General features: G+C 42.7%; 1 protein-coding gene across 6 annotated transcripts in view; it reads right to left on the bottom strand.

The window, feature by feature from the left end:
* Positions 1-17,004, bottom strand: part of ENTPD4 (ectonucleoside triphosphate diphosphohydrolase 4) — a 41,982-nt gene extending 24,978 nt beyond the window's left edge. For 2 of the 6 annotated variants that reach the window (XM_086703446.1, XM_025933020.2), the window contains exons 1-6: positions 16,844-17,003; positions 9,089-9,187; positions 7,822-8,019; positions 7,106-7,311; positions 4,407-4,557; positions 3,532-3,635 (exon numbers count right to left, since the gene is read on the bottom strand). In XM_086703446.1, coding sequence (XP_086559572.1) covers positions 3,532-3,635; positions 4,407-4,557; positions 7,106-7,311; positions 7,822-8,019; positions 9,089-9,096 — 667 coding nt within the window. In that variant the 5' untranslated portion in view covers positions 9,097-9,187; positions 16,844-17,003. Of the gene's footprint in view, positions 1-3,531; positions 3,636-4,406; positions 4,558-7,105; positions 7,312-7,821; positions 8,020-9,088; positions 9,188-13,739; positions 14,232-16,843 lie in introns of those variants that run through there. The other 4 variants (XM_086703443.1, XM_086703445.1, XM_086703444.1 and 1 more) reach the window with 4 other exon arrangements.
* Between the last annotated feature and the right edge of the window lie 10,051 nt (positions 17,005-27,055).

Genomic DNA, 27,055 nt, shown 5'->3' with positions numbered 1-27,055 from the left:
TCGGTTTCCATTTGCTTGGAATATTGTCTTCTACCCTTTCACTTTGAGCCCATGTGTGTCTTCAAAGCTAAAAGTCTCCTGTAGGTGGCATAAAGTTGGGTCTTGTTTCTTTTTTAATCCAGCCATTCTATGACTTTTGATTGGTGAGTTCAATCTGTTTACATTTAGGGTAGCTGTTGATATGTAAAGTTTTACTACTGCCATTTTATGTTTTGCCTTCTGTTCATTTTTTATTTAAAATATTTTTTAAATGTTTATTTTTGAGAGACAGAGACACAGACAGACAGAGCGTAAGTGGGGAGAGGCAGAGAGAGAGAAGATACAGAATCTGAAGCAGGCTCCAGGCTCTGAGTTGTCAGCACAGAGCCCGATGCAGGGCTCGAACTCACAAACCATGAGATCATGACCTGAGCTGAAGTGCGACGCTTAACTCACTGAGCCATTCAGGCACCCCTGGTTATTATTATTTTTTATTTATTTATTTTTTTTTTTTGAGAAAGAGAGAAAGAGAGCAAGCAGGAGAGGGGCAGAGGGAGAATGAGAGAGAATTTCAAGCAGGCCCCACACTGTCAGTGTAGAGCCTGATGCAGGGCTCAAACTCATGAACTGTGAGATCATGACCTGAGCCAAAATCCAGAGTTGGACCCTTAACTGACTGAGCCACCCAGGTACCTCTTGCCTTCTGGTTATTTTGTCTCTCCCTTTTTTTTCCGCTTCTGTTTATCTTTGTAAATTTGTGGTTTTCCATGGTTTCCATGATTTGCTCAGGCTCCCCCTTTATGTTTTGTGTGTCTCTGCTTTGATGTTTGCTTTGTGGTTACCATGAGGTTTACATAAAGCATCCCACAGACAGAACAGTCTTTTTTCTGATAGCAACTTCTCTTTGTTCACCTAAAAGTTTCCATCCTTTACCCTTCCCCTTTTATAGCTTTGATGTCACAAATTTTTTTATGTTGTGATGTTGTCACCAAGCTGTAGTAGCTATAGTCATTTTTAATGCTCTTCTCCCTTTAAGCTTTATACTTGTTTTATGTACTATTCTAAAAAAAAGTCAGTTTTCTAATTCTATTTATCACCTTAATTAGGCTTCTGTGCGCTTTCATCTTTTCATTTCAGCTTGAGAAGCTCCTTTCAACATGTCTTAGAAGGTGGTCTGGAGGGGGTGAACTCCTTTAGCTTCTGTTTGTCTGGGAAAGCCTTTATTTCGCCTTATATATGAAGGATAACTTTGCCAGATACAGTATTCTTGGCTGGCAATTTGTGTTTTTCAATACTTTAAAATGTCATTCCATGCTCTCCTGGACTACAGAGTTTCTGCTGACAAATCTGCTGATAACCTAATGAGACTTCCTTTGTAGGCTGTCTTTTTCCCCCGGCTTCCTTCAAAATAATTTATCACTGCCTCTTGACAGTTTTAATGGGATGTCTCAGAGCGGGTCTTTTTGCACTGCTAGAGATGCTGGTCTATTAGCTTCTTAGGCTTGCGTATCCAGTTCTTTCTCTGGGCTTGGGAAGTTCTCTAGGACACCTCTTTAAATACGCTCTCTGCTCCCTTCTCCCGCTCTTCTCCTTCTGGGATCCCCTTTAATTTTGTTGGTTCTCCTAATGGGGGTCTGATAGTTCTTATAGGGTTCTTGCTCCTCTTCTACAGGAAACAGTTCTATCTCCCTGTCCTCAAGTTGCTTATTCTCTCCTCCATCTGCTCTATTTCCAATGTTTTTTAGTGCCTTCCTCATCTCATATGTTGAATTCTTCAGCTGCACATTCTGTTTGGTTCTTTAGAATTTTAATCTCTTTGGTAAAGTACCCCTCCGTTGATTAATTTTATTCCTGAGATCACTGTACTGCTTCAGTTTTCTTGTAGCTCACTGGATTTTTTATAATTGCTATTCAGAATTCTTTACCAGTTAGATTTGAATATTCTGTGCCTTTGGGTTCAGTTACTAGAAAATGGCCACGTTCTTTTGTGATACCATATTAACGTGACTTTTCAATGTTTGATAAAAAGTGTTCAAGTAGTGAACACCTTTCTTATTTGCGTATGGCTTTTTTCACTTTGAGTCTAACAGTTCCACAGGTTGGTAATTTAAAAAAGGATGACTGCAGAGTTGGTGGAGGTGTGTGCTTAGTACTTGGGGCTTTGAATGTGCCCACAGCCTGCTAGCGGATCCTCAAAAGGTTGGGGGTGGGGTGTTCTAGAGATCCATGGGCAATCCTCTTGCCAGAATCCTGGGGCAGACAGCAGCAAACACATTCCTTCCGTTCTCTGAGCCTTCCTTTGCCTTTCCCTCCTCCCAGAAAGAGCAACAGGTCCTGCCGTGTGCTGTTAGGTAACCCCCCACTCACCGCCTTCACCCTCCACCTCCCCTGCTAGAAAATTCGTGTTGGCCCACTGCTGCCCCTGCCGCCACTTGCCTGGCCCCAGGGCTTCCTCTGAGGTTCAAGCCACCCACTTTCAGATGGATGGGTCTCTTGGGTGGCCTTTAGCTGCGTTTTCTGGGTTATGGATGTCTGAGTAGTTGGAAATCAAATGGGAGAGAAAAAAGGAACAACTCATGCTGCCATGATGATGGGGCCGCCAAGACCAGTCCCAACTTTTCAAATGAGTACCACTTTTCCAAAGGGCCGTAAGCCATTCAAACTGAAATACTTTTCTTTCCCCATCCATCATGCAGCTTTTCTAACCTGTGTTGACTCAAATCATTTCTTCAGCCTGGAATGTGCTTCCTCTCTCAGACCCCCACCCTTACCGTGCTCCGGCATGCTTTTAACCATCCATTGGGGCACAATTCAAATGTCATTTGCTCCATGAGGTCCCTGGTTACAAAAAAAAAAACCGCCTCCCTCTTTCAAACTCCCATTATACTTCTTCCCCACTCTCCTCATGGCACCTAAGACTCTACCTCATATGGCGGCCAACTGTGTACCTCACTTGTCTGTAAATAGCTCAGTGGCAGTGTCTGAATTTCACCCAGTTGGTATTTTCTACAGTGCCTTTCACAGAGGAGGTATGTGCTGAAATGATAGATGATTTTGAAATAAATGCTTTTGGTCTCCATTTCTAGCAAGCTGTTCCCCAAATAATTTCATTGACTTGTCATTTCATTTTCAAGTTGAAGCATTTCTTTGAAAACGGAACTAATATTTTCTTGGTATATCAAAGTCAAGAATAATTTCCCTTTGTAGCAAGTAAATCAACAGAAGGCTCCAGTAACTCAGTAATTATCGTAACTCCATAAAACTGTATAACTTAGGCAAGGAACACAAACCTTTCCTATCAAAATGAGTCCAAAATATGTGTCCTAAATGCAGTGAACACAAACTAAGTTATTCTTTTAATGGCTTACTGTTTGGATAATAAAGACTGTCGTATAAGAAACTAATTTTGCCATTTAAAGATACTATTTCCAGGCTATGATTTCCCAAATTTTAAGACATTAAAAGTAATTTAATAAAGCGTACACTGGGAAACACGGGGAAGATTTAAAGGAATAACTTCCCAAATTTCAAGTTGAAGACCAAGATACCAACCTTCTTGTTTCCCTGAAATTACTTCTGCATGAGAGTCAGAAAACAGAAAGTCAAAGTGCACGGGGATGTCGGTCAGAAGGTCTTCCAAGATGGCTTTCTGCTGGCTGTAAGACAAGCCCCAAATTTACAGATCAAGATGCATCCTACGTCTTTTGTTTAAAAAAAAAACAAACCAAACCAAACAAAAACTGTGGCTCTGGTACATCCTATAGGAAAACAGTAAATTTTAAAACCAAAGCAATTCATTAAAGAAACCCGTTTATTTTAGGAAGGAATTTCATGAGCTGTGTGGATTCTGTGATTCCTAGACATAAAAGTACAACCGCAACCCTTACACTTACAACAGAGAAAATCTGGTTTTTAAATGACCACCTTATAGTTTACAGTTTATAGAAATACACAAGTACATTAAAAGATTTCTGGGGAGTTCCGGCTAAGGGAATAGTTCTGGTAATATTCCAAATGTGAAAAAGGGATTTTTAATGTTTTCCTTTTGGATAATAATGGTATGTGATGAGGGGCGCCTGGGTGGCTTGGTTGGTTAAGCGTCTGACTTCGGCTCAGGTCATGATCTCACAGTCTGTGAGTTTGAGCCCTGCGTCGGGCTCTGTGCTGACAGCTCAGAGCCTGGAGCCTGTTTCCGATTCTGTGTCTCCCTCTCTCTCTTCCCCTCTCCTGTTCATGCTCTGTCTCTGTCTCAAAAATAAATAAACGTTAAAAAAAAAAAATAAAAAAAAATAATAATAATGGTATGTGATGATACCATGTGATGATAATGGTAGAAGAGGAGAAGGAAAAGAGACAGGAGGGAGGAAGGGGAGAAAAATAAACTACCACCACCACCCACCCGGCCCTGGCCTCACGTGGAGGATCACCTTTCGGGAAGGATTCTCATTCCAGCTGTGCAGAGAATGTAGAGAGGCGTCTCTTTGTGTTTTGCCCGTGGTACATGCTCTGCAGCAAAGTTCAAGAGTGGAGAAATGTAATCACTGACTTTCTCCGGAGAGGTAGCAAATTCTGAAATGCCTACAGAAAAAGGACACTTCCATTAACAAGGAGATGGTTAACTAATAAGTTACATTTCTTTGATGTGGCTAATTTGAGAGAAATTCAAGCTACATACCACCCTCTCCTGGTTTTCCCCTATCTTTCTAGCAACAAGCTCTCTTCCTTAAATGATGGTGGTATTAAATGTTCAGTCCTACACTTTCTTCTCAGTCTCCAAAAAACTGAGACCCAGCTGAGCAACTACTATGTGTCAGACACTGGGATCACCTGCACACAAGCTCATGCCTGCCCTCGAGAACACGTTCCTGCTTTGCTCGGGCAAGCACACTCACTCCCACGGCTGCCACACCATCTATATGTCTTGGATCTCCAAGTGTCACCAGTAGCCACCAGACCTCGATCCCCTTCTTCACATCAGTAGGCGGTAACTGTCTACTGGACACGCCTCAAACTCACGCCTCAAACTCAACACATACACGTAAGACAAATCTGAACTCAACTCCTGCTTTGTAGTTACCTACCCCAGTGACCACCATCATTGGCCATCCAGCGGCCCAAACTGGGATCCCGGATAAAATCCCTCTGCCTCCCCTAATATGCATTCTGGGTCTCACTGATTGCCTCTCCCTGGTTCCTCTCACATTATTTCATTTCTCCTCATCTCTTCTGGCAGCCTGACACAACACATCCTACCCTCCAGTCTTGGTGATCCCTCGACCATGCCCCAGGCAAAGGGAGTCTTCCTGGCTTTGAATTTTAGAAGTCCCCAAATTTCTCATTTCACAGATTAGGAAACTGTGGATCCAGAAAGATGTAATGATTTGTAGGACCAATCAGCAGAAAACAGACCAAAAGCCAGATTTTTTTTTTTTTTTTTTTTACTCCACATACTCTTCCAACAGACACCAAGCCCTAAACTACCCAGAATCCACTAAGTAAGGAAATAGCTAGAGCTTTGCTGAAATGCTATATATGAAAGGCCCTGCTCCAGCACTGAGAACTGCTATAAAAAGGTACGTGAATTTCTACTTCAAACATTTTCTGTAGCATGAGAGAGAACCATGTTAAACCTGATTTTAAGGAGATTCTGGTATACACCCTGGGATGATGTCCCAAAGGACACTCCAAGGCATGAAAGATTTTACCTTATTCCACGTGAGCAGTTTAATCACTGACAGAATTTGGTATGTGAAGCTGGATGAAATGCAATGTGCTTTATAGAGCTTTATATTTCAATCTTCTAGTGAATTTTTTTTTTTTTTTTGATCAGTATCACTTTAACTCTGAAAATGTTTCTAGATTAGGGATGCATAAAAATTTAAGGGACGTGATAACAGAAAACTAAAAATTAAAAGCCATTCACTAAGACTCATAGAAAAAAATGATCTTTGTTCATGGAAATGTACTCTGCTATCAAAATAATGCTTATACAAGAGACTCAGATTCAATTCCTTCTCTTTATCCTTGAGGTAGAGATTTTGCATTTTGTGAGCAATATGCTGGTGCCCAGCTGCCCACACATCAAAGAACAATCAACTTGAAGATTGACTGAAGAAGGAAGTGGGGCCTAAATTATTCAACGAAGAAAGGGAAGGATTCAGAGGGCCAACAGTCTATGTTATTAGGAACTATGTGAGAGGACAGGTATTTTATCGTATTAATACTAAGCCCCCTTTTCATTTACATATTTGAAATAGGAGGTAATAAGCTATGATAATTTTTTTTAATCAGTATTCTCTAATATTTTACAAGATAAATTCCTTGGATTGTTTGGATTTTATATCTTACTATGTAATACACTAGTAAGATGAAATAAAAGTGTTGAATCTCTATTAAGATCTGTGGTCCACTGTTTTAAATCAGTGATTATCAACTATCAAGACATAAAATGCCTATTTCAAGGCACTCTAATGGACACCCTCCATTCCTAAAACTTCTGACAGAACAGCACTGCCCATGGAAATGGTGTACATACATAAAAAGGTTGAGAACCACTGATTTAAATTCTTTAATGGAGACCGCAAATCCCAATTGCGTAACACACTGACTTAGAAACTGTGGTATCATTAAAAATTGGACATAATAACACCAGCTCATCAGTAATAAGTCACTCTAGTTAAATAATCCAGTTAGAAATATACTGGGGCACTTTTTAAAAATGGGGGAAAAAAGAAATATACACCAATGTATTAGGGTACAGATATCCATGAGTTATCTGAAATTACTCTGTCATTAGGGATAGAGTCCAATGGTTACCAAATAGGAAAAACACATCCCTCCATAATTAATGTCAACTAGCGAACATCTTAGGAGACACATGAGTAAGGCACCGTGGTAAACGCTGCAGGAGACCAAAAGAAAGACATGGTTTGGGGTATTTTATTAAAGAGTTAAGTCACCTCCTGCAGGATGGGCAGAAAATGGAAGAAAGGAAAACAGTCAGGTCCTGGGGTGAGTTCTGAATTAGAGCGATGACTCTGGGGAAAGGAAGGGAAGGACATGAAAAACCTCACGGAGAAGAAAGGACAGAAGCAGGTTACCAGTCAGATATCTATCTTTTACATACCGGGTTTTATTTTCATAACCACTGGCTTTCGGTTTTTATCCCTCATTTGGCGGATATCCAGCAGATCGTGAGGATTGCCGTTATGCCTCGGCCAGCAATAGACAAATATCCGAGACCCACTGCTACCACAGTCCACCACGACACCGTAGTTCACGTTGGGGTTATTGGTGTCTGTGGCCTCAATGTCAGTAACTCGTGCCAAGTACCTTGTTTACAAAAATGAACATTCTTAGTGAGGCAAAGATGATCATCTTAAACCTTAACCAAGCAAATGCAATACATAATGTCGAGGCAGCAGATTCTAAGCTGATCCACAATACCATTTTTACAACTGCCAAACAATTGAAGACTCAAAACAAAACAAGTGACAGCGATAAAGATTATCTGAATCAGATACACAGTCATTATTCCTTGTAAGAAGTTCAAACAAGCACTGAGAAGCAAAACTATTCCCAAGCCATGGACATTAACTGAAAAATCAGCTTAAAAGGTATCACAGGAAAAGCTTATGTTTAAATCCTCGTATGATGTGGGTTTGGTAGTTAATGATTAAACCATTTCAAACAGTTTTATTTTTCACGCCATGCTGTATTCAGTACAGATTCTGTTTCCTACAGCCACATGCTTCTTAAATTCCAACCTAATCCCAAAAGTCTCGAAGCTGTAAAATGGACGTATGGCACCCCATCTGGAAAAGAAATGTTTTTTTCTCTTACCTTTGAAACTTCTTGTCTCTGGATAGCCGCCCATACTTATTTCGGATTATGACAACAGAAAAGTATAAAAGTGAAGCAGCAGCAGCCAGAACACTAATAACAATAATCTGGCGTAAATTGGTATTCAGAATTCGAGGACACCCCACTGGAGAGATGCTAAAATGCCAGGAAGCAGGAAAAAGACAGGAGATGCCGATCCTAAAATTCCAAAACACAGATTTTTAAGCAATCTGCTCCAAAGTGGCTTCTCCTCACCTAAACTGATGCCAAAGGAAGGAGGCCTCTGGCTTCAGCCACCTCTATTTCCTTGCTGGTAGTAAGCCAGTATACTGGTCTGTATGCCAGTATCTTCCATACTGCTACTTTGCTATGTAACTCATTATTATAAAACTACACGAACGAGAATTACGTCCTGATGGTGTTTGTCCCCCTTGACATTATGTAGATTATTATTTCTATTCTGCTTTGTTCCAAAAAAAGAACTAGAAACAATTTACAAGAATATGTTCAACACGATAAACATACAAATGTATAACAAAGTCAGGTTTAAGGATGATGAAGCCAAAAAAACAATCTAGTACAAAGAAATACATGTAATAAGACAGGCCTGCAAAGGTGGCTCAGCATCGTAGTGGCCAAAACCTTGCCCATTAAATTAGAAACATACAAATAGCTCAGGAGGAGTAAGATTTTCTTAACACCCCCCCCCCCCGCCCAACTCCTGCTCTTTTGCTCTCTCTCAAAATTAAATGAACATTAAAAAAAATTTTAAAAAACCTTGCAACCTTTAGAATAAATGTTACTGTTCTGTGGTTAATTTCTACACTCTTCCCTTTAAAGAGTGCTTCTTGGACTAAAATATCTCACAGAAGGGGGGATAGCCTGCTAACCCAATGGAGTTTTCCACTTAGAGTTTCTAGTCTCCCTGTGAGTCCCTGGGCCACTCCATGGAGTTTGTCGTCCCTGCCCACACCTCAAGGCTTACAGTTACCCTGTGCTTAATGCACTCCTCACAGATTCCAACACGCATGCCCTTTACAGTAAGCTACATTAACCCCTAGAAAATCCACCTGGCAAGACCACTTTCTTCCTGTGACAAGCACCCCAACAAGGCCTGGAAGGACAAAGGTGTTAAAACACAAGTGTAGCGTAACTTTGAACACTGTGCACTTGGAATTTAGATTTTTTCTTTTTCCTCTCGAGACCTGTCTCTGTGGCACCAAAATCTCGGGTTTTAGAGTGTCAGTGATTAGACACCGTCACTTACCTCCCCATGCTGATGGGTCAGAGACCGGGCAATGTTCTAGGAGTCAGTCCTCACACACCACTACAGAAACGATGGGGTCCTCCTGGAGTTAGAGCATTCCTGTTCCAGAAAGCGAGAAAAATCACAAAGACGGCACAATCCAAGAAGACATGAATGTTGTTTTACCAAGTACGTGTTTGAATCCAACCACACGTGATCTGGTACGTGATCCTTGCACTGAAGCCGTTAGAAGAGCTCACTGAGAGCAACACACTTCTTAGTCAATTTCACGCTGTCAGAGATACAAGCCTAAATCAAAAGAGATGGTAATATGACCCATCTCCCCCACCCCAGCAGCCGTCAGTTTGTTCTATTTAAGAGTCTCTTATGGTTTGACTCCCTCTCTGTTTTTATCTTATTTTTCCTTCCTTTCTCCTATTTTCATCTGTTGAGTTTCTCAAATTCCACATATGAGTGAAATCATATGAAATCTGTCTTTTTCTGACTGACAGAGAGATGAATCACTGGGTTCTACTCCTGAAGCCAAGACTACACTATATGTTAACTAACCTGAATTTAAATTTAAAAAAAATCAAAAAAGAGATGGTAATAGTCTAGCACTAGTTCGTCACTCTCTACCTAAAAGCCAATCAGTGACCCAAAATACCAGGTTGCCAAACAGGTACTGAATTAAGGAAGATTAGGGGTGGGGGTTGGAGGTAGGCGATAGGCAAAATGATTAAACTGAACGGGAATCTGAAATACCCATTCACCTGATAAATGACCGTTAGATCCCTCTTATGCACAAAGTACCATGCAAGGTACTATGTTCCTTGTCTCTAGGCCTCTGAACGTGCTACTCCCTCTGCTTAGAAACCATCTGTGCAACTCACTTTCTCACTTTTTACTCAATGTCACCTTCTCAAGGAGGCCTTCCCTGGCCACCCAAACCATCATTGCAAGCTGTCCCCTCTGCCCATCTCTTTCCTTTGACTTAGTTTTTCTCCTTAGCGTTTACTTATTTATTAGTTATACAGAACTTACTATGTGCTGGGCCCTGCTTATTTACAAATATCAAGTTACTCTTCTTAATGACCCACAGGTAGCCACTATTTGTATACCATTTTACAGCTGAGGCAGAGGGGCTAAGAAACTTGCCTAAGGTCACACTGCCAACAAAAGATGATCATATGCAAAACGGCTGAGGTTCCAGCAGGAGAACCCATGCTCTCATCCTCATCCCCCAACGTACTGTGTGATTACATTTTTCTCGTGCTCAGGTGTCGAGCTCCACAGGGGGCCAGATTTCTGTCTGCTTGGTTGACTGCTGCGTTCCCAACATCACAGACCCTAGGAAAGTGTCTGGCAAAAAGTCAAGTTTCTGAGTTCTGGAGGCCAAAGAGGTTGAGAATTGACACACTAGAGTGATCTTTCCAAAACAACGAGGAATCTTGACACGTTCCCACCTCCCGACTTTTCTCTCCCACTGAGGAAGAAGTCCTAACTCCTTAGGATGGTAAAGGAGGGCTCTCATGATCTAGCCCCGTGCTGTTCAACATAGTAGCCATTGCCATGTGTGGCTGAAGTAATTAGAATGAAACATGTAGCTTCTCAGTTGCACTGGCCACGTTTCAAGTGCTCAACAGCCACACGGAGCTTCTGCATTAGACTGCACTGATCTCGTCCCTGTCTTTCTAGTCTTATCCCGACAGGCTAGACAGATACATACCCTATGCTTTAGCCATGCTAAACACAAACAGCAGGTCACTGAAATGCCCATTCCTCTTTTTAGAATGCCTCTCTCAATAGGTTCATCTGTTGGTATTCCTAAATACTGCTTGCTACACGAGTCGGGCGTGAGTTCCCTGTGAAAGCTTCCCTAGTCCTCCTCCTATCTCCAGAGCATTTGCTCCTGACAGTAGTGAGCTACAGTATTACACTTGTGGTTGACTTTCTCATTACACGGCAGGCCTCTCATTGGCAGGGACAGCCTCTTATTCTTCTGTTTCCCCAGTGACCAGTGCCTGTCACACAAGTGATGAGCAAGCACTGTCTGCTTCATGGCTGGCTGGGATGGGAGATATGAAGATGAATCAGATATGGACCCAGCCCTGAAAGGATTTATAACACAGTAGAGGGGTTACTGCGTGCATGCGCGTGCGTGCGCGTGCACACACATACACACACACACCCTCCCACACACACACAAAGGTATTATAGGGTGATAAGTAGTAATAATGCCTACTTGATAAAGGGGGAGAATCACTTTAACTAGTTCAGGTTTCAATATGGCATCCATATTGTACCATGTACCCCAAGTTTGAGACAAACAATATTTGACTTAACAGTTTACACAAAAAAGAAAAAATATATCAATTACTGACATGTTTAAATGAATTCTGATGCGTTTTTATAAAGTAGCTGCCTTTTAGCATTTGAATATGGTAAGATAACTGCATCACAACATTTAAGAGAATTCCAATGGTTCAAAAATTTAAAGTTTATCTCTCTATTTTGAGAGAGAGAGAGAGAGCAAGTGAGCAGGGGAAGGGCACAGAGAGAAGGAGGGAGAGGATCCCAAGCAGGATCCCTGCTGCCAGTGTGGAGCCCAACATGGGGCTCGAACTCATGAACCATGAGATCATGAACTGAGCAGAAACCAAGAGCTGGAGGCTCAACCAACTGAGCCACCCAGGCACTCCATCAAAAATTTAAATGTTAAAAATATGCATTAAAATGTTAAGATGGAAATGTACCCAATCTCAGAATGTGTAAGGCTTTTCTACAATTGACATCAATGTCTTAAACCATAAATGTAAGAAAATACATCATATGACTTAAAGACTTATGAGTGCTTAAAAAAAAAATCCCTTCCCAAATAGACAAAGCTTGGGAAAATTACTTGTGACATACATGAAAAAGGTATATATCCCTTATATATAAAAGGTTCTTCTAAATAAGAGAAATAATGCCTTAGAAAAAGAAGGATAATTGGAAATTAACCAAATAAGAAATACAAATGGCTGATATAATGTAACTTCGTTAGTATTTAGAGAAACATAAATAAAAACAAGACTTCACAATTATCAGATTAGTGGAGACTAAAGTCTGACAATACTTTGCTAACAAAGGAGAACACTGTTGGGGAGAATCTAAATAGGTCTAACCTTCTGGGGGCATATGGGTAACACATATGAAAATTTTAAACAGACTTACCCTCTGCTCTATCACACTTACAGAAATTCAACCTTAGGAAATTATAGGGTAAATTCACTCAAATATGTGTAAAGAAGTTCGTGATAGTATTGGGTGCAACAGCAAAACACTGCTACTAATGTGCATTGCAGTGGGTGGGTTACATTACACGTGGTCCATTTAGGCAGTGGAACATGATGAGACTATTATAAAAGTGATGATGCAGATCTGTATTTATTGACATGGAAAGATCCCCATGATATATTAAGGGAAAAAAACCGCATCACACATGCCCAGGAAGACGGGGATAGAACAGAAACCAAAATGTTAACAGTGGTTGGTTATTGCTAAGTAGTGAGATAATAGATCATCTATTTCTAGCTTATTCTTCCCTAGGCTTGCCTTTATTTCTTAAAGGGCATATATTAATTGTACCATCAGAAAAGACAACGGAACTATTTCTACCAAGCTACCTTCCACTGATCTCTCCAGTTTTCAACATCAAATCCTCTTCTGTACATTATCAAGAAAGCCTACCTTAAAAACCGTGACATAGGAATTCCAATCTGGACATTTTTTGAAATAGATAATTATGTGATAGCTGAACTAAGAACAAAAGAAAATAATATTCTAGTTAATAGCTTAAAGTCAAGGTCCTAGGGGGAAGAAAGAGCTTTAATGATTCAATGATGAGAACTAGGAGGACATACAAAGGGCACAGAGAAGTAACAAACCTGGCTCCAGATTTCGAGGAGTTTGCACAGCTGGTTACAGAGAAAATTCTAATACCCAGAAAATAATCAAGAGAGTAACAGAAGGCAATGTTAAATTATCCTGACTCTTCCTGTAATAGTTCAGAGAAGAGCACACTGGAGGCTGTTTAGAATGATCATAGCACATCTGGGGCGCCTGGATGGCTCAGTTGGTTAAGCATCCAACTTCGGCTCAGGTCATGATCTCACTGCTTGTGAGTTTGAGCCCCGCGCTGGGCTCTGTGCTGACAGCTCAGAGCGTGGAGCCTGCTTCAGATTCGGTCTCCCTCTCTCTCTCTCTGTTCCTCCCCCACTTGCACTCTCTGTCTCTCTCTCTCAAAAAATAAACATTAAAAAAAAAGTAGAATGATTACAGCAAACTTAGTAAACGTTATTTAATCTGATGTTTGCCTTGGAACTTTGTCTTGAGATATGTGAGGATTTTGACAAAAAGGATAAACAGATATTTCTGTAACTGACAAAACTGTGCTTAAAGACAGAAGAAAACAGAACAGCTTATAAACTGCTGAAGTAATTACTTTTATTTAGGACAAAAGTATGGCCAAATATTACCCAGCAGTCAGCAATATGGTAATTTGATCTCAAAATGTAAACTCCAATTGTATTTGTAGCTAAGAATCTTGGCACCTGAGTTTAGCAAGGCAAACTCTAATATTACGTAAAACTGCCACGTTTTTAAAAGGCCCAAATTGTGTTAGACCTACCACCAGAGAGATCCATTAACTCATGATTTCAGTTAGTGGGGCCCTCCTTAGTTGAACATTCTTTAGTGGAGTGAAGCTCATGGGGTCATGGTTCAATGTCAGTTTCTCAGTGTCAGTCCTAAGGAAAACAGTGAAAACAATATTAATCAATTGCAGAGTGAAATGGCTCCCTGGTGAAAAATGCAGCATGCAACATAACAGACATTAGCAAATTCTCAAATCACAGGCAAACAAAATCACAGGCAAATGAGACTCTGGAAGAGCTAGGCCTGTGAGTAAAAAAAGGTAAGAAGACATGATGGAAAGAATATATGAATATCACAGGATTACAAGAGGACCTTGAACAATCAAAGGGCCCACAAACACTTATGCAGAACTTGTAGGAAACAACGGTCTTGGGAGAGTGAGCAGCCAAAGTGAAGCACTCTGTGCCTCACTCATTTGTGGGGAAAAAGACAGCAAAATAACTTAATTCATTTTTTTTGTTTTAAGAATGCATAGTTGCATTTATGATCTACATTTTATTCAACATCTATTTTTAAAATTTTTTCTTTTTAAAAAATTTTTTCAATGTTTGTTTATTTTTGACAGAGAGGGAGAGAGAGAGAGCGTGAGTAGGGGAGGGGCAGAGAGAGGGAGACACAGAATCTGAAGCAGGTCCCAGGCTCTAAGCTGTCAGCACAGAGCCCAATGCTGGGCTCGAATCCACAAAGTGTGAGATCATGACCTGAGCTGAAGTTGGATGCTTAACCAACTGAGCCACCCAGGGACCCCAAACTATTTGTTTTTAATGTTTATTGATTTATTTTGAGAGAGAGAGAGAGAGAGACAGAGAGAGAGAGAAGTCGGGGGGAGGAGGAGGTGCAGAGAGAGAAGGAGAGAGAGAATCCCAGGCACGCTCCTCGATGACAGCAGCTGACCGGGTGGAACTCACACCCAGGAACCATGAGATGGTGACCTGAGCCAAAACCAAGAGTCAGATGCTTAACTGAGCCACCCAGGTGCCCCTGGTCCCTATTTCAAATGACTTTTTTTCTAGTCACACTCTTCCGGCATTACCTCTGCAGTTTCTGAAATCTGCAACTCTGATTTTCCTCAAGTTCCAATTCCACATCCTGAGCTTACTGCCACCCTGCTACTGCAACTCACTCAGTCCAAGGCTGGGGTCACGATCTCTTGGCAGAAACTAATACCACCTTCCAAATTCTCCAGGCCTAAGAGGGGGATCACCGTGACTGGAGCTACCTGGTTCTTAACTCTGAAGCCTACTTATCTGTGGGTCTACCTATTACACCATTTATTGGGGCCTGTCAATTCTTTTTCAAACATCACATTTAGTCCACACATCTAAAATGACCACAGCAGACATTACTACCACAAGACAGATTCTAGGCAGGTCCCCTACCTTCGGCTTTACTATGAACACCGCACTTCAGAAACACCTCTGTGCAAAATGCTACATTCAAAACATGATCAGCTCAAGAAACTTCTGGAGCCTACAGGTCAACACCAACTTGCTTGGGTGGCATCTGAAACCGTAACATCCATCGACTAGGCCCATCTTATTTTATCAACTTGTTCTCTCCTCGGCCCCAGAGAACATCTCTCTGTTCTAGAAAGGTGGGTCTCTTATTGCCCCCACACACTCTTCTCATTCTTGTCTCTGGCCTTTACTAATATCCCTTCTTCTAGTATGTCCTGCTTTCAACACTACACTTCTTTCAAAGCACAAGTCAATATTGTTCTTTGCCAAGATCTAACCTGTTTTACTTTCTCACGTTTTCCCACACTCTGAAATCTTTTTATTCAAGCGTAGGCTGTTTTATTTTTATTTATTTTTTAGTAGGCTTCACACCCAACAGAGGGCTTGAACTCACGACCCCAAGATCAAGAGTCACAAGCTCTACCGAATGAGCTAGCCAGGCACCCAAGTGTAGTTTATTTTAAGTAAACATGTTGAACAAATATGTACAGAATATACATCCTTAGATCCACTTTTATTCTTGTTTCTTCTCTGTAGACCATAGGCACAAAGGTTGAGATCAGGCATTGACATTGGATGTGGAAGAATGTAGGCCATGGATTCAATATGTAACAAACACAAGTGATTAGTCAATGTTAACATAAACACAGAGAGAAATAATTAAACCACTAATACAAATTAGTACTACGTTCTGTAATTCTGCTACTGTGTCAAACTGAAAAAACCTGGTACAAAGACAAAATAACATCAAATACAAGATAACACAAAAAACAGGATTCTTTGAAGGCCTCTCCAAGGTTGGAAAATGTTCATTACACAAAGAAGGGCACAGTAAACGCTGCAATGTAAAATTAAACCAGGGATTTGAGTCTCTAATTTAGAATTCTTCAGTAACTTCTAGTTTATCTTCTAGCACGAAGTTCCCGAACTGTAACGCATCTCTTCTCTTTCGCAATAGTGATCAATGTTCTCTGAGAGCACCGCTGTTCACCTAACTGGGGTCTGGGTTTCCCTGTGAGTTCTGGGACATATTCTAGAGAATGAGAACTGTCCCTTTAAAAGGCGTCCACGCATTACTCAAGTTTGAGAAACACTGCTCTCACTGTCACTTTATTGCCCGATTAGTTCCATTTTTCCAAGGAGCAATCTAAAGCATAAAAGTAAAAACAGAGCAAGGCAAAACCGAGGCTGAAAAGTACCAATGTTAGGAAAGGCGACAAGCAAGAACCAGTCGTGCAGCATCCCCTCTCCCTGGCCAGGTCCCCCGCCAGTGGGGGCCAGATCCGCCCACACTACGTGTGCGAGAGGGAAAATCCAGCGTGGTCACCGGAGCCGGCGCGACAGCACGGCTGCCAGCTTTCTCTTGCCAGGGGCTGGGGGAGAGCACCTGCCGCCCGGGGTCACGGGGGCTGACGGCCGGGGCGCCCGGATGTGGCCGCGCGGCCAAGGCGGCGGGGGCGGCGCGGACGTGAAGACCGCCAGCAGGCGCGGGGAGCGCTCCCGGGGCACAAGGGCTCGTCCGCGGCCCTCGCCGCTCCGCCGCGTCCCACGCTCCAACCGTCCCAGCCCCGCCGGCCGCTTCCTCGCCCTCCCCTCGTCCGCGCCGGGAAGGCCGCCTCACCTGCTCGCAGCGCCCGACTTGGCGGCCGGGGCCCCTGGCAGCGGGAAGCTGCAAGCGGAACGCATCACGGCCACCGCAGCGCGGCGGCAGCGGCAGCCACACGGACCCGGCTTCCTGGAGGATCCGTTCCTTTCCGGGAGCCGCACCGCCACCCGGCTCTAGCCCGTGCGCGTCACCGCCCGCTCCCGGGGCGCGCACGCCGTGGGGGCGGAGGGGAGAGAAGCGCGGCGCGGGGGGTGGGGCTGCGCCAGGGGCGGGGCCTGTGCCCCGATGATTGGCGTGGAGTGCAGAGCTCTTCCCAGGGTAATGACCGGCGGGCAGCTCGCCTCTGAGAGTGCCTAAGGTGACAGCGGTGTCACAGAAGTAAAGGTAAGTCTGGCTTGGCTACCGCCTGTGGGTCGTAGCCAGTCTGGTAGTCAGCAAGCTGCAATGTGTTTGTGATAACCAGGTGATCTTTCCTTGGTGCCCCAAGGATTATGGAAAATAACACTTGAAAATCTGACAAAGTCTAGGCATTTTCGCTCAACTCTTGATATGTTTACAATTCTTTCAGTAGCTATGCCTGTTTTTATTTTTAAGTTTTTATATAAACTCCAGTTGGTTAATATACAGTGTAATATTAGTTTCTGGTGTACCATTTAGTGCTACAACTATTAAAGTCCCAGGAGAGAAGACAGGACCTAACCTCTTTGACATAAGCCATAGCAACTTCTTACTAGATATGTCTCCTGTGGCAAGGGAAATAAAAGCAAAAGTAAACTTTTGGCGCTTTATCAAAATAAAAATTTCTGCACAGCTAAGGACATAATAAACAAAAGCAAAAGGCAACCTATGGAATGGGAGAAGATATTTGAAAATGCATATCTGATAAAGGGTTAGTATCCAAAATCTATCAATAACTTATAAAATTTGATACCCCCCAAATGAATAATCCAATTAAAATGGGCATAAGACATGAATAGACATTTTTCTTTTCTTTTTTAAAATTTTTAATGTTTATTTTTGAGAGAGAGAGACAGACAGAGAGAATGAGGAGGGGAGGGGCAGAGAGAGAGAGAGAGAGGGAAACACAGACTCAGAAGCAGGTTCCAGGCTCTGAGCTGTCAGCACAGAGTCCGATGCAGGGTTTGAACTCCCATACCGTGACCTGAGCCGAAGTCGGACGCTTAACCGACTGAGTCACCCAGGTGCCCCAGACATTTTTCTAAAGAAGACATCCAGATGGCCAACAGACACATGAAAAGATGCTCAACATCACTCACCATCAGGGGAATACAAATCAAAACCACCATGAGAGACCACCTCACCCCTGTCAGAATGGCTAAAATCAACAACACAAGAAACAACAGGTGTTGGTGAGGATGTGGAGGAAAAGGAACCCTTGTGCACTGTTGGTGGGAATGTAAACTGTGCAGCCACTCTGGAAAACAGTGTGGATGTTCCTCAAAAAGTTAAAAATAGAACCACCCTGATCCGACAATTGCACTACTAGGTATTTGCCCAAAGAATACAAAATTCTAATTCAAAGGGATACATGCACCCCAGTGTTTTTAACACTGCTATAGCAGCATTATCGACACTAGCCAAACTCTGGAAACAGCCAAGTGTCTGTTGACTGATAAATGGATAAGGAGGATGTGGTATATATACAATGGAATATTACTCGGCCACAAAAGAAGAATGAAATCTTGCCACTTGCAACAGAGTGGATGGAGCTAGAGAGTGTGATGCTAAGTGAAATAAGTAGCTATCCCTGTTTTACAGATGGGGAAACTAAGGCTCAAACTCATCCAGTGATTCTCTCAAGGTCCAGGATTTCATCCTTGCCAAAAGTTAGGTGGTAGAGCCTGTTCTCGGGAGACGGACCTCACCCATACACAATGGTTCTGAGAAGAAATAGTAGGGTGAACACCAGTTCCTGAGATTGACCCATGGCCTTGCACTTAGCTCAAGGCCACTCTCTCTAGCTTGACAAAAAACTGCCTTGAAGTCACAGACCTGGAAGAGTCCTTGAGAATCACAGCTTCTGTTCCCCTTTTCCTCTTTTTTTTTTTTTTTTTTTAAACAGGTGAATACACTGCTATCCAAGGATAGGAAGTGACCAGCCAGCCTAGACACTTTAAAATGTTTTTTTAAAGTGAGAGCCCTGGAAAAATCTACACTATTCCCCTTTCAAGTAAAACAAACTTGGAAAGAACTAGTAGTTACATATTTCGAGCAGAATCCTTCTTGGTCTAGCACCAGCCTGGATCATCTCTTTGGGGTAATGTTTCATCCCTGGATTCTGATACTGTTCATGAAAGAAAGCTAGCAGTGACCAGGGAGCCTTGTGCTTTAGAAGTAAATGCCGTCTTTTTTACTACTGCTCCACATTAGAGTCATAAAGCCATAGAATGTTCCAGCCCAAGAGACTGTAGACACTCTTTCCAACTACCTCCTTCTGCTGCTGAGGAACCTGGACCCAGAGAGGTTGAGTGACTCACCCAAGATCTGGACACAAAGGGGGAAGCTGTACCGATGGTTCTGATCCCTACTTCAGTGCCCTTTTATGGCAATCTACTTTTTTATGGCAATCTGTTTCTATTTTAAAAATGGCCAGCTTGGCTAGCTTACACATTAAAAACTTCTGCAACATGTACTTAAGGTTGCTTTTAGAAGCTTAAGTAGTTGGCCACTGACATGCTGTGATTTTATGGCCATTCTCCCTCAAAACTATGTGCCCTTCAAAGCCCTCACCATCAGAGATATTGGTTTGGATTATGGTAGTCTCCCTTATAGCCCCCACTAAAATGCCAGACTAGTATTACTACACCATTAGCATTTCTTGATAATTTATATGTGATAATTATCTGATAAAAGCTAGGAAAGACAAGTATAAAGAAGGTATGAAAACATGGAACATGGTGTATTCATTTCCTAGAACTGCCCTAACAAATTACCCCAAACTGGGTGCTTCAAATGACAGAAATTTATGGGGTGCCCGGGTGGCTCAGTCAGTTAAGCGTCCGGCTCTTGACTTCAGCTCAGGTCATGTTCTCACAGTTTGTGGGTTTGAGCCCTACGTCGGGCTCTGAACAGGAGGTGTGGGGCCTGCTTGGGATTCTCTTTCTCTCCCTCTCTCTCTGCCCCTCCTCTGGCCGTGTGTGGGCACGTGTGCTCTCTCGTGCACTCTCTCTCAAATAAATAAACTTTAAAAAAATGACAGAAATTTATTTTCTCACAGTTCTAGAGGCTAAAGTTCTGAAATCAAGGTGTTGGGAGAACCATGCTGTCTCCAAAGACTCTAGGGGAGGATCTTTCCTTGCCTCTTTTTAGCTTCTGGTACTTGCCAGCAATCTTTGGCATTTCTCAATTAGTAGATGCATCACTCAGATTTCTGTCTCTGTCATCACATGGTGTTCTCCCATGTGTCTGTGTCCAAATAACCCTCTGCTTTAAAGGACACCAGTCATAATGGATTTAGGGCCCAACATAACCCTATATGATGTCTTCTTAACGTAATTATATCTGTAGAGACTCTATTTCCGAAGAAGGTCACATTCACAGATTCTGGGTGGACGTGAACTTTTGGGGGACACTGTTTAGCCAGTACATGAGAGGACCATCCCAGTCTAGGTTGTCAAGTAAGGCCTCTTCAAGGAAGTGGCGTCTGAGGTCACACCTGCAAGATGAATTGGTATTAACGAGAAAGAAGGGTGAAATCTGGGTCTACATGAAGAGGTCGTACAGTGGAACCAGCAAAGAGGCTCTGAAGGAGGAAGGAACACGACTGTCGGAGTGATCCATCAATTTATTCTCACTTATTAACAAAAGAAACAAAAAACTGAGCTAATTGGAGATAACACTGAGTACTTTATTCTAGGCACGGTTCTAGTTCATTAGAAAACACTTGAAATAGAATGATACTGAAACTACATCAAAATTCATGGAATGCAGCTGAAGTAGCACCCTCTGAGAAATTTATTCCTTGAAATGCTTGTTTTAGTAATGAAAAAACATTTGACATCCATTATCTAAGGCTCCATCTTAAGAAGTTAGGGTAAGAAGGGGCACCTGGGTGGTTCAGTTGGTCGAGGGTCTGACTTCGGTTCAGATCATGATATCACAGCGTGTGATTTTGAGCCCTGCATTGAGCTCACTGCTGTCAGCGCAGAGCCAGCTTCTGATCTGTCCCCCCTCTCTGTGCCCCTTCCCCACTTGTGCTCTCTGTCTCTCAAAAATAAATCTTAAAAAAGAAAAGGAGTTAGGGCAAGAAAAGCAAATTTTACCAACCTTTTAAGAAAGGAATTATACCAGCGTGCCTCGGTGGCTCAGTCAGTTGAGCGTCTGACTCTTGATCTAAGCTCACGTCTTGATCTCAGGGTCGTGAATTCAGGTCCTACATTGGGCTTTGCACTGGGCCTGAAGTCTACTTAAAAGAAAAAAGAAAGAAAGAAAAAGCAATTATACCAATCTTACATAAAGTCAGAGAAATAGAGGAGGAGGGTCAAAATGATCTTGATGCCAAGAAATAAAAAGGAAAGAAAGTTACACATCAATATCCTTTATGAACACCGATGCAAACACTCTAACAGAACATTGGCAAATTAAATCCAGTAATATCTGGAGTCAGTTTAACCAAGTGGAATTTCTTCAAGAAATGCAAGGTTGGTTCAACATTTTAAAATCAATCAGTGCAATCCACTACATAAACAGTGTAAAGGAGACAGTGCATATGATTCACATGATCTTAATCAATGTAGAAAAAACATTTAACAACATTGAACACTCATTCATGATTTAAACCAAAAAGCTCTCATCATCTGTAAACGGAATGATCTTTCCTCAGTTTGATAGGGTATCTATAAAAGAACTATAGCTAACATGGCCATGAAAACAAAGTATCTCATTACCTGCTTGGTATTTTAAAAGTATTAAGTGAAAGTTTGAAAAAGAGCGTGACATCTGGACTGCAGAAGCCATCTTGCAACCACGAGGCAACAGTAATGCGGGTGAGAAGGCCATACTAAATATGATGAAACAGATAGGAAGAGTTGCTTGGGATTGTCATGGCATCCTGAAACCACTGAACTAACACCAGCCACAGGATCTACCTCCTGATTTCCTGTAAGGAGAGGAAACTAAAGCCCCTATTTGTTTAAATTCGTTCGGGCTGGATACCCCATTACCTGCTGTTAGGTCTTTAAAAAGATTTGTGGACTGGTTGATTGAAAACTAGGAGGGCCCTCAAGAGGTCCTATCTCCCAGCTGCCTTACTTTGTCAGTTTAAAGTCTATTTACATTTTACAGATGAGACAGCTAGGCTCCCAGAGGCAAAGCGGCTCCCGCAAGCTCCTAAGACTGGGAGACAAGAGACTTGAATGTGAAGAATACCAAACTGGGAGGTAGGCACTTGAGCCCTAGTCCCTGCCATGCTGCCAATTGACTGTGTAAGCTCAGAAAAGTTAGTTTACCTCATTGGTCCTCACCATCTGTACGTTTTTTTAAAAAGGTAGATGGGAGGTGTCTAAGGTCCTTTTCAGGTCCCAAATCCATAATTTCTAAGAGGCAAAAGAGAAGACTAGAAACAAGGTCCTCCTCCTCTTCCTTCTCCTTATGGAGTCAAACATAAAAGAGCCCTTTCCTTTTCTCATTGAACTCTGGATTGCTTTCCAATTGTGCTTATGGGAACACTGATGAATGGCTCAGTATTTAACCATCAGTCTTTAAAACCCAAACAGGATTTCTCTTAAATTATCTTCTTGAAAAAATCCTCTCACATGGCAATTGCTTGACGTCCTGCTGGCTTTGCTCTCTAGATGTGTTAACCAAACTGGCTAAACTGTCCCTCCCAGCACTGTGGACGTTCAGAGCAGGTACCTGTGAGGTGCTGTGGATGTCACAGAAACACAGGAATCAGGTGGCCCTTGGACATGGTGGGTCCTATTGTTCTCCCCTGGTGCTGTTTGCCTCCCTAAGTCATTCATGCACAGACTGGTTGTTGAGCAACTTGGCTAATAATCCTATATACTTGCACAGAATTTGTCTTCAAGGAGATCATAACACTTGACAGACATGACCTCATTTATAAGCCCAGCATTCCTAAGGCAGGGAATGGGCCAGGAGAATTCTTATTTTATGGTATTCTTTTATGGAGAGGAAGCGCTTGAGATCCAGAAAGAGCCAGTGACTTGTTTAAAGCAGTATCAGAATTCAGAGTTTGCTTTGACTTTTTCTCATCACAGCAGCATGATCAACTGTACCCGAAAGGGTTCATGTGGGATATGGGTCATCACACAGACATACACACACGCATGCACACACACAGGCACACACACACATAGGGAGTGGACATGGTTGCTGCTCAGGACCCATTCTTCTGTTTTTGGTAACAGTATCTCAGATTTCTAAAAGAATATACCTGTCTCACACTCAGTCCATTGAGGTCAGAACATGACCCTGGCCTAGTTCGGCAGAGTAATTTCGTTCCCTGACCACTGTGATTAGCACATGAATCATTCCATTCTGATCAATATAAGCCACATTCTTCAATATCAACTTCATCTGCAGAAAGGATGATATTCTGGTTTCCATACAGATTTTGTTCCATTTCGCAAACCTTTCAGCCTTGGGCAGGGAGCAGCAGGTTATTTATCAGGCCCCTTGAATCTTGCCACTTCTGTGTTCCTCCCTCACTTGAGCTAACATACCATTATCCCAAGCATCCTTCATTTAGTCTTTATCACCTCAAGGTTAGAGTTGAAATTCATAGCGGATCAGCTCTGGGAATCAACAGGTGATTAGATGTTATTGGTAGGTTGGCCTCACGCCCCAAGGTCACGACTGAGGCCCCTCCAGGGTTTTAAGCCCCAAGTCCTAACACTTCACATATCCCCGGGTTCTCACATGCTTAACTGCTTGCTTGTTCCCAGCGCGTTCTTTATTTTCATGCCTCTGTGTCTTTACACACATTTCCTATGACCGGAATGATTTCCTCTTTCTTGACCGCCTAGGAAAAAAAAAATCTATTCATCCTTCAGTTTGCCCATCTGAAGCTGTGTTATTGTCAAGTTGTTCCTGACCTCCAGGCAAGAAAGTCTCTCTCCTTTATCCATCAGCACCATCACTTGCTATAACTGCTGTTGGTCCTTGCTACTAGCTTATTCCTCTGAGTATCCTTAGACTGGAGCGTGTATGAGTCCAATTCAGCAAGTACATTTTGGGTGGTCGGGCTGTGCTCCTCTCATGCCCTGCAGAACTAAGGCTCTGGCTACCTTGCCTTCCACACCAGAAATAGATTTCACCCGTCTTCTGCTGCAATGATTCCACTTTGCCTGGTCTCCAAATTCATCCCCATTTCAAATGCATATGCTGTATTTCTTAGAGTAGCTGTAATGTCAGGTAATGTTGACTTGAACGGAATTGGATGTTTCATCTTGTTCAAGTCAGGCTAATAGTTCCATCTGTCAGAATCTTTGGAATTCATATTTTATTAACCAACTTTCTCATTACCCTTCTTAGCTTGAATCATATCTATTTGCATACATGTCTTAGTTCCCATATCCTCTCCTGCTAGACTGTAATCCCTTTGGAGTCGGGTATCGTGTCTTCTAATTCATACCTGCCAGAGTGTTTAGGACAGTGCTAGATACGTAGGAGGTGCTCCAAACATGTTTGCTAAGTGACTAGTGAATGAATGAAGGAAGGAATGATATTACTTTCCTTACAGACAGAGCTCGGCGAGATAAGTCACTTCTCCGCTCACCACCCTTCAAAGTCACTGAAGTGAGGGGACAGAAAAGGGAGAGTAAGCAGTGGGTGATCCAGAGATAAGCTTTATCTTTCTACACTATATTCTGAATGTACCTGCCTTGTGGTGCCTAACAGGAAATTCTTTAGAGTTTTTGTAGTTGGATGGAGAATTTTCCACTTCAGCGATGCAGGTCGAACTCTATTTTTACATCATCTCATCGTTTCAGTGGGAAGTGGGGACGAAGAGTCAGTTGTGTATTCTCAGTACAGCATCTTTCTCTGTGATGCCTTCTCTGCCTTCTGTGTGAAATCACAAGCTGTCGCCCTTCGACAGCACACTCTATGCCCATCCATGCTTTTCTCTTTCTCTGTAGCTCATATCACTGTCTGAAATACCATATATTTTCTTCTTTTGTTAGTTTCCTGTTTGTCTCCCCATATCAGTCAGGCAGCAGAAATCATATGTTTTTTTTTCCATGTTTATTTATGTTGTGTGAGAGAGAGAGAGAGACAGAGCACGTGCATGCACACACATGAGTAGGGGAGGGGCAGAAGGAGAGAAAGAGACTCTCAAGCAGGCTCCTCGCTGTCAACACAGGGCCTGATAGGGGGCTTGATCCCACAAACTGTGAGATCACGACCTGAGCTGAAATCTAGAGTCAGACGATTCACCAGCTGAGCCACCCAGGCATACCAGAAACCACATATGTTACTTCAACAGGAACACTGCAATATAAAGAATTGTTACCTAGTAGGACATGCTTAACTACTAAAAGAAGTTTAAAAAAAGAGAGAGAGAGATTTCCATAAAATGGTCCAGAAGAAGAAAATTCAGCCAAAAGCATCTACTACCTCTAGGCTCGGTGGGAGGAGTGGACAGGAAGGAACTGAGGACTCGGGGAATGTCTCCCCCCCCCCCCCCACCCCACACACCCTACTGTCCCCATCCTAAGGCTGAGGTTTGGAATTCTCCCAGGAGTGTGGCTACCTAGGACTGGCTGCGTAATATGCAGACTTAATGCAAACTGAAAATGCCGGGCTCTTTGTTCACTCTGTGAACAAACTCTATTCCCTCTGGATGTATAATCTTACGCGTCTCGGAATATATGCACGTACTCCTACTGCCGGTCCTACAAATGTTTGTGTCCATTCTAGAAGGGAGAAAACAGAAGGAATAGCCTCCTGGAAAAAGTGGCATGAGATAGGGTTGAGGAGACAAAGGGAACAATTACCGTGGAGAGGAAAGACTTCTTTTTAAAAATTACCGCCGGTAAAATACACACGACATAAAATTGGCCATCTTAACCCCTTTTCAATAGGGTTAAATATCTTTGCATTGTTGTGTAACCGATCTCCAGGACATTTTTGTCTTGCAAAACTGAAACTCTATACCCCTTCAAAAACAACCCCCTAGTCTCACCTCCCCTCAGCCCTGGAAACCACCATTCTACGTTCTGTTTCTGTGAATTTAACTACACTAGATGCCTCATAGAAGTGGAATCGTACCGTATTTTTCTTTTGTGATTGGTTTATTTCACTTAGCGTAATGTCCTCCAAGTTCAGCCTTGTTGTGGCATGTGTCAGAATTTCCTTCGTGGCTTAAGGCTGAGTAACATCCCTTGTGGCTATATACACAGTTAGTTTCTCCGTTCATCCACTGACAGGACACTTGAGTTGCTTCCACATTTTAGCTATTGTGAATAATGCTTCAGTGAACATGAGGGTACAGATATCTCTTTGAGACTGCTTTCATTCCTTTTGTATGTAGTCTCAGAAGCCGGATTGCCAGATCATATGGTAATTCTCTCTTTCATTTTTTGAGGAACCTCCGTACTGTTTTCCATAAGGGCTGCACCAATTTGCATTCCCACCAACAGCACACAAGCGTCCCGGTTTCTCCGCATCCTCACCAACACTTGTTATTTGCTGTTTGTTTCTTTTCCTTTGAGGGTAGCCATCTTGATGGGTATGAGGTGGTATCTCCCTGTGGTTTTCAAGGCTCCTTTTGAAACAGAGGGGAGGAGGGGAAGGTGAGTGAGAGGCAGAGCTATTTTGAAGTGATTAAGAAAGACACTCCTAGCCAATCTCCATTTTGTCAGCTGCCTTGATGGCAGAGTCATAAGCCCAGAGAGGAAGGTATGGAGCGGGGAGGGGCTGGAGGGGACTGGCAGAGGTTCAAACAGGAGCCAGCAGGGAGGTAACAAGTGAATAAATCAGGGGTGATTACAAAAACAACTGAGCAGTGGTGAGGCTCCAGCTGAGGTCAGGAGGCTTGAATACCTGATGAACCTGATCCTGGTGTCTCCAGCAGCCAAGGAGTCAGGAAGGAGCAAAAAAGACTCGTGGGGTTATCTAGATTGGTGACTGGAAATCTTTTCCTGTTTGTGACGTCGCCCTGCCTGCCACGAGCAGCTGGGGTGGAAATGATTATCGGTGTTGGGAGAATAGAGAGGGTGTTGCAAGTGCCCATGGGAACCACTC

The sequence above is a fragment of the Puma concolor genome, chromosome B1 (genome assembly GCF_028749965.1).
Source record: "Puma concolor isolate L17-30 chromosome B1, mPumCon1.1.hap2, whole genome shotgun sequence".
NCBI classification, from domain to species: domain Eukaryota; kingdom Metazoa; phylum Chordata; class Mammalia; order Carnivora; family Felidae; genus Puma; species Puma concolor.
The sequence above is the reverse complement of the archived record's forward strand: the minus strand, read 5'-3'. Positions and strand labels throughout refer to the sequence as shown.